Source organism: Clarias gariepinus, chromosome 22 (assembly GCF_024256425.1).
Source record: "Clarias gariepinus isolate MV-2021 ecotype Netherlands chromosome 22, CGAR_prim_01v2, whole genome shotgun sequence".
NCBI lineage: Eukaryota > Metazoa > Chordata > Actinopteri > Siluriformes > Clariidae > Clarias > Clarias gariepinus.
In genome coordinates this window covers 4,986,064-4,994,737 of record NC_071121.1, presented here as the reverse complement: position 1 = coordinate 4,994,737, position 8,674 = coordinate 4,986,064, and the positions used below count along the sequence as shown (strand labels likewise).

General features: G+C 37.6%; 1 protein-coding gene across 1 annotated transcript; it reads left to right on the top strand.

Annotated features, from left to right (window-relative positions):
• Window positions 1–3,266: 3,266 nt before the first annotated feature.
• Window positions 3,267–7,156, top strand: trappc6b (trafficking protein particle complex subunit 6B). Its single transcript, XM_053481989.1, has 6 exons — window positions 3,267–3,681; window positions 3,905–3,972; window positions 4,547–4,664; window positions 5,193–5,276; window positions 5,655–5,748; window positions 6,904–7,156. Exons 1-6 carry the CDS (start codon window positions 3,580–3,582, stop codon window positions 6,933–6,935), a joined length of 498 nt encoding a protein of 165 aa, XP_053337964.1. The 5' UTR covers window positions 3,267–3,579; the 3' UTR covers window positions 6,936–7,156.
• The last annotated feature ends 1,518 nt before the right edge of the window (window positions 7,157–8,674 follow it).

Genomic DNA, 8,674 nt, shown 5'->3' with positions numbered 1-8,674 from the left:
ATGGTGCTGTTCCCGAACCAGGTCGTGATGTTTCCCGTCAGGAAGCTCTCTATGGTGCAGGAGTAGAAATTCCTGAGCACCTTAGAGGGCAGTCCAAAGTCTCTCAAGCGTCTTAGGTGGTAGATACTCTGCCGGTCCTGCGTGAACACCGAGGTATCAAAAACTGTCCACTCTCTCCACTGGGCTCCTGTTGATGACGGTGCTCTGGTAGTTCCTCTCCTGCTTTGTACAATAGTCCACTATCAGCTCCTTTGTCTTGCTGACGTTCAGGAGAAGGTTGTTTCTCTGGCACCATTTCTCCAGATTTCCAATCTCCTCTAGGTAGGCCGACTCATCGCTGTTTGTAATCAGGCCCACCATGACAGTGTCGTCAGCAAACCTGATGGCGGTGGAGCTGGTAGTGGCCACGCAGTCATAGGTGTACAAACAGTACAGCAGGGGGCTCAGAACACACCCCTGGGGGGCTCCAGTGCTGAGAGTGATGGAGGCTGAGACATTTCCGCCCATCTTTACTGCCTGTGGTCTGCCAGTCAGGAAGTTGGAGATCCACTGACACATAGATGAGCTGAGTCCCAGGTGCTCCAGTTTGGTGGTGAGTGTGGAGGGAATTATGGTATTAAGTGCAGAGCTGTAGTCGATGAAGAGCATTTTCACATAATTCCCCCTTCGAGTGTCCAGGTGAGTAAGTTATGTGTGAAGGAGATGTGAGATTGTATTGTCTGTGGAATGGTTTGGGCGGTATGCAAACTGTAGTGGGTCGAGTGTGTTCGGTAATGAAAAAATAATGAAGTCTCTAACCAGGCGTTCAAAGCACTTTATCACACACACTAGTGTGTGTGTGTGTGTGCCCTGCGATGGATTGGCACTCTGTCCAGGGTGTACCCGTACTCGTGCCCTAAGCCTCCTGGGATAGGCTCCAGGTCCCCATGACCCTGAATACAGGATAAAGCGGTATGAAGGATGAGTGAGTGAGAGTATTGATAGAAGCACATGACTGTAGTGTCCGTAACCAGGTCAAATTCATGTTGCAATATCTTAACAATTTAGCTTTTTAGAATAATACACTGTTTCAGGTTTATGTTCATGTTAAATCTAAATTGGCCAAGTTCTATCTGAATGATAATTGAATTGAATTGAAAATTCTGACACTATGGACATACAAGGGTATGAAATTGTATTTATAAATGCCTTTCTTTTTATCTGATAAAAATATTAATGTATATAAACTGATGGATCAGGAGATAAGAAACAGTAAGTATTATGAAAATTGGTGTTATATTGTCCTAATAGTTGGAGACACTTATACCATTCTTTGGCTGAATATATAAGAGTTGGACCACTTTTGGTTATACACCAATTTCGAGCATAATGTATTAAATACAGTAGTATATATTTTTTTGATAGACTACATGAAATAAATCAAGAAAGAACAATAATCACTAACTAACTTATTTTATATTTATATCATATTTCTTGTGTCATTTATGTTACACTGGCAGATGATGTGGTATATGCAAAGGGTCTACAATATAAATGATCTGGCATGACATTCAAAGAGTCTGTGTTCTGTTTTCTTATAAAAGGAACTCAAATAACTAACTCATATAATTGTTTTGCAAGGATACTGTTCTCCCAGGAACTAATGTTAACTTCCATATTTAACACTCTGATGCTTTTCTTTTGTTGTCTCTCTGGGGAAAACTAGAAAAAGCTTCTATGCAGTGCCCTTCAAGAGTGTTACCTGTCAGGAATAACCACTGCAAGAAATTTTAAGAAGCATTTAATGAAACTATGAAAAGGTACCAGGACAGTTGAAATTTGCTCACAAGTGTTTAGCTTTTAAGAAGAAAATAACTACCAATAATTGGGTGTTTGTGTTATATAGTTACTTAGGGGGGTTAAGGCAATCTGGGACATGTGATAAAATTTTTGGACTTAAAGCACAGTATGGTGATTAAACTTTTAGCTGCAGTAAAGCATTTGAACTAATAAAGAAGACCTTGAACACACCTTATATTTATCTCTGGGACAGTCCACCCTCAGACTGACCAACAGTCCTTTATCTTTGAAAATCAAAAATGTATTTGGAAATGTCACTTCTAGACATGTTCGATATTATAACCTATTTTATATTTAGTTTTTGCTGTATTTCTTTTTTAAATTATCATTCTTTTTTTGCAGTTTTATAAAGCCAGAGGAATTTTATTTACTTACATGCTCAATGATAAACAGCTTTTTCACAATTTAAAGATGCATCAAAGGGAAAGAAAATTACTTGATTAATCATAATCATTATTAATATCCTTTCGTAGTCCAAGGACATGTGGATAAGGTGTAACTGGCGTTCTCAAATTGCCTGTAGTTTTTAAGTGTTTGTGTGAATGTTGACCGGTGATCGTTAAAAAAAAGGGAATAAGTACAATGGTCACCATTGGCTTCCATGGTCCCTGGTTGGACTACAGACGTTCCTACTGTAGATGGATTGATGGATGAATGGATAGAAGTTTGTATATGGAGAGCCACATTGTTAGGGTTAAAAATTCTAGGTTCCTTTAGTTAGACTGCTAATATTTTAATGTAGACAATTGCTGAAAATGTATTATTTTTAGAAGAAGTAGAATTCATTTTAAACTTTTGTAGTACTCTATTAACATGCAGTGATGAGTCCAATGGGGGACCCTTGAGGAAGTGCAAAAACACTTAAATATACCAAAACTTATACTAAAAAGGGTTCCTCACTCGTCATCTGCACCGCTTTATCCTGTCTACAGGGTCCCGGGGGACTGGAGCTTATCCGTCACAGTGTGCACACACATGCACACACAACACCACACACACACTCATTCACACCCTGCGGGCAGTGCCAATTAGCCTAATCTGCATGTCATTCGATTGTGGGAGGAAAACTTGAGTACCCGGAGGAAACCCACCATGCACACACAGATTCTGAGGTGGGAATCGAACCTGGACCCTGGAGGTGCAAGGCCACAGTGCCAACCATTACGATTTAAGTATATTTCAGTGTTTAGATGTGTGGGGAATATCAATACTTTGACTTGAAGTAGAGTTTTAAGTTTTCTAAGTACTTTTAAATGACGTCATTTTCTAAACATTTTTGATAAACAGATACATAATTAACTTGCAGACACGAGCAGCAAAAAAGTAAGATGTTTCTTTCAGTTCGCTATTTAAATACTTTTTTATTGTATGTTGAACCAATTTAAAAAAAAAAAAAAAAAGATATTTCTACGTTTCAAACAGGCAACGCACGGACACCTATAGAAACCCGGAAGTCCAGGCGATTGTTCTTAGGACCCTTGGTTGATTCTTAAATGACAGCCTGGTAATCATGTAGTGCACTACATAGGGCGTATAAGCCAATAATTTACAACGTAAGTAGTGTGCTTTTGTAGGAAATTTGGAGTTATTTGTATTTCAGCCAATCTTTAGCCGGAGAGGGCTGTTATACTACTTTAGGAAGGAAAAATATATGTAAAGGGGTAAACCTTGTATTTTATTTTGTTAATTTAAAGGCTCCAAATAATATGATATACATATAATAGTTGGTTAATTCGCTGGATGAGTGTGGTTTTTCCAGCAGAAATGGCAGACGAGGCTCTTTTTCAGTTCCTCCATAATGAACTCATACAGTATGTCAACAACACAGAAGGCGGGGAAAATGTAAGATTTAATATTATAATATTATTTGTATTATTTATAATAATGTTATTTTACAGTGTGACAGTTTATATTGTAAAGGATGGAATAGTTGTGTATTAACTTAACTGTTTTATTCCAGACAATAATATTGCTTGTGTAATGAAATGAATTCGTCTATGCAAATATGTGTTTTTGAAAAAATAAAACTGTTAAATATATTAAATAACATTTTATATATATATAGGAAAATGGACGATGTGTTTCTAAGCTTGAGAACATGGGATTCCGTGTAGGACAAGGTCTCATAGAAAGGCAAGTGAGCAATTGGTCCCGGTTTGAGTTGAACATACATTATTTAAATGACTGATTGTTTACTTTACTACTACTACTATTATCATTATTATTATTATTATTATTATTATTCTCCAGACAGATTTATTTAGTTTTCACAGTTTGCTACGGTTATGGAATTATTTAATAATGCCACGAATCAAATTAGCAAGTAGTTAGATGGTTTGGAATGTGCTTGAAAAGTAGGAACCTGTTCTTCAATGTGGATATAGATCCAAATGTTGATTAAAGCAGTTTAAACAACAACAAAAAAAACTCTTCCGAATTCCGTTCACACAGCCGAGAACTACATTTATTATAGAGATTAATAAGCAAGTTTTTTAGGGTCTTATATTTAGCTTTCTTCCGTTAATGCAACATCTGCAAGTTACAAAAGCAAGTGTGGCATATTTTATAAATTATTCCAGTGCACTTTTTTAAACCTTAAATTTATAAGAATGAAAATATGTCAATAATAAATGTTTCATGTGCAAAAACTTTTGAGTAGAAATATTATTGATTACAGTAGTGGTTACTGTCTGTACTGTATCTACAGGTTCACCAAAGACACAGCACGTTTTAAAGACGAGCTTGATGTCATGAAATTCATCTGCAAAGATTTCTGGACGTGTGTGTTTAAGAAGCAGATCGATAACCTGAGAACGAATCACCAGGTACGTCTGCTTAATAGGGATGGGAATCACCAGGTACAAGCCGATACTGTATCATCATAATACCCAGTTGCCGGTTATATTTTGATATTGGGGTTTCTTAGCGTCACGATTTTATAATATCTTAATGTATATCATTTCTTTTTTAGATTTCTTACAATTCTAAACAAACTTGGCAAATAATTGGCTCCTCCTACGCAAGATGTTTCCTTCCAGTGTGTGAATAGATAAGAGTGCAACACCTGTAGGATTATGAAAAGACTGCAAAATTTTGCAACATCAAATGCAAACATGTATAAATTTAAAAAATAGGTTAAAAGAAATACGATACGATAACTGAGTCCCAATCTCTCATGCTCAGGTCGACTTAAATCATCATGGGTGTGGTCACAGCCTAAATGTGTTCATGTGTTGAAAACTGGCCTAGAAGTGTGCTGTGTACACCAATCATACCTCCATTAGAGCAAATGGTTGTGTAATGGGTTTGCATTGGCGTGTAACTCCACTCGTGTGTCTCACTCTTTTTTGCAGGGTATTTATGTCCTACAGGATAACAAGTTCCGGTTATTAACCCAACTGTCTGCTGGCAAACAGTATCTTGAACATGCCCCAAAGGTACCCATGCATCCTGACAACACATAAATTACTATGTTGGTAAAATCTTTAACAACCAACAAAATATAAATCGATTCAGAAATAGAGACACAGTCTTTATTAAACTGTTAGATGGGACACCAGTCCATTGCAGGAAACTATACACACACAAACACTCTTATTCTGACACTCTTTCACGCTACTCTAGTCGCTGTCATGTTTATAGGAAGTGGGAGAAAACTAGTGAACCCCTGGGAAACCCACAAGCTTGTTCATCTTGAATTTCTTATGTTACACTTTTTTGCACTACTGGCTTTCAGGGAATTTCCTTTGGTCCTCTGAAAATACACCATGTCTTGTTCATCCTGACTTAAAGTTTGTTTGTTTTGTCGTGTGCAGTATTTGGCGTTTACCTGCGGCCTGGTGAGAGGCGGGCTCTACAATATCGGTGTAAAGAGCATCGTCACAGCTGAGGTGTCCGTCATGCCTGCTTGTACGTTAAACTGTTTGTTTGATTAGACATGCACACACATAAATACACACTGTCCATATAATTAGACTGGTGACAGACAGTGAAAAAGCACCTCAGAGTGAACAAAGACACAATGAGACTGAGAGAGAGAGACACACACACGCAGAAGGGTGACTGAGACTAATACGAAAAGAAGAAGGGAGTGGGAATTAGAAGAAGGAAGGCTGAAGACTGAGAGGATAAGGATAAAGACTGGGAAACAGACTGGTGAATGGAGAGACAGGGTGGAGTGAGTACAAAAGGTCAAAGGATGGATGGAGCCAGAGAGAGGGGATTGAGAAGAAGAGAGAGACACTGGATGGAGACTGAAAGAGAGACTCATACAGGATTAAGACTGAGAAAAAATAGAGACATTCAGGATGGAGACTGAGAGATCGACACTCACGGAATGGAGATGGAGAAAGACACATAGGATGGAACAGAGTGAGAGATAGAAATACAGAATGGAGACTGAAAGTAAGAGGCACTTTTATTATGGAGACTGAGAGAGAGAGAGACACCAGATAGAGACAGACTGACACTTATACAGGATCGTGGCTGAGAGAGAGAGACAGAATGGAGATAAAGAGTGCCAGAAAGGACAAAAGAGTGGCAGAGACATTATAGAGCGTGAGAAAGATGATCAACACTGAGAAATATGCAGAGAGGCAGTATGAGACCAAGAGAAATATGGTATGGAGAAAAACAGAATGGGAAAATAAAGAGAAATGGAGAGAGTAACAGACTAGAGACAGAAGCAGAGAGATGGAGGCAGAAAGAGGAATATAGGATGGAGACTTATAGAGAGCGAGAGAGAAAGACAAACATGATAGAGACAAAGATAATGTGTGCATGATGGAGAAATATGCTAGAGACAGAACCAAGGAGAGGAAGACGGAGAGATGAAAAGAGACAGAAAGAGAGGACGACATGCAGAGGCGCATCATTTAGAGAGCGACTGAAATATGAAATGAGATAGACAAATCATAAATTAATGAGGTACTGGTGTAAAGCCTTACTGTCACAATTAACACTCACCCTGAACTCTTCAGGAGAATTACTGATCAATGAATCAATATAAATTCTCTACCAGCTCAGTGTAACACACTCACGCCTCGATTGTTCTTCTCCCCTCAGGTAAATTCCAGGTAATGATCCAGAAGATGTAAAACACTGAACATAAGAGCAAAATGCTCATAATATATACACTTTTGTCAGAGGTTCTTTTTTTTTTGTATATTTTTTTCTTAATTGTAGCCTCTTAATCCCTTGTATGCAATCTAAAGCATGTTAAGGTCAAGCCTCATTGTTGTACTCATTGTTATTATTGGTTTTACAGTTTCTAAATCATATTTGCACAAGATGTAAAATTAAAATATGTTAAGCTGGAGTTCACTGTGTTTTATTTACGTGTAGGATAGAATACCCGCACTGCTTGTTTTAGAATAAGCATTAAGTCGCGTGTAAAAGTACAGATGTTAGTTTGCATTTCTAGTGTTTGCCTTTTTTTTCATCTGATTTCTAAATTACTTTGTTTACTGACAAATTAGTCATTTGTAAAAAAAAAAAAAAAAAAAGTGTTTGAGTTGCAAGCATTTGTTAAAGGAAAATTTCACCCTCAAGATTTCCAACGTCTCCACTGATTCTACACTGGATTTCTCAACATCTCTGGAAAAATTAGTTTGAAAAAGTGTTGTTTTTTTTGTTCCGGGGATAAAATCAAATTGTATTAAGATTGTTTTTCTACAAACAGGCTTGTAAGTGTACTAGCAATGTTCTCCTGTGATGTCACAAATGTTTTAATATAAACATTTCAAGATGGAGAATAATAGCAGTGTGTTGAAAAAAGTGAGTAAAGCTCCATATCCATATAATATTTTTTTATTTAAATCACATGAATGCATTGGACACCCTGCACATTCTATTCTGACTCACAACATGAAGAAAAATGTGCTAAATGTATTATTAGTTTCATGTTAATGAAGAAAAACAAATATTAGCCTGTTCAAAAAAATAGCAGTGTCATCAGTCATCTTAGATTGACAGCATCACTCACAGATCGACAGCATTGTTTTAATGAAAAACAGTGGGTCTTATTTAAAAATGAATAATCGCAAAAGTGAACTGCACTATAAGGCCAAACGTTTAAAGACACCTGATCATCTCACGGAAAGGTGCTGGTTCAACCCCCTATTTCAGAATCTGTCCTGCTTTACTTTTACACAAGGGTGAGCACTCTGGCTGTAGAATTAATTCTATTTGAATTAACTTTTAGAAAAGACAACCAGATCATTTTTCGGACTCCTTGTTTTTCAATACACTTTGTCCGTCTGTCAACAAGCTTCGTTTTCCCTCATTAAAAATGTTTTAGCCTGAGCTGCGAGCCACGAATACACTGCTGTCTTTACTTCTTTATCAGAAGTGAATCTTCATCCTCGTAGGGTGGCTTTCAGGAGACCAAATAGAAGAAAGTCTGATGGAGCAAGATCAGAACTATGTGGAGGATGCATTAACACCTCAAAACAAAGTTTTGGCAGACGTTCATCGTTATGCAAGATCTGGACACATAGCAGTCCTCTGTGTTTAACCTTTTCTCTGATAATGTTCCAATACCAGACCTTGTGAATCCCAAAAAACTGTAAGAATCAATTTTCCAGTTTAAATGCTGGATTGCAATTAAGTGATGTTATTTATTATTATAACTCACTCACTCGCTCATTGTCTGTACTGCTTTATCCTGTATTTAAGGTCACCAGAGTCCTGGAGCCTAATCCCAGGAGACTTAGAGCACAAGGCGGGGTACACTTTGGACAGGGTGCCAATCCATTGCAGGGCACACACATACACACACTACAGGCAATTTAGGAACGCCAGTTAGCCTAACCTGCATGTCTTTGGAATGTGAGAG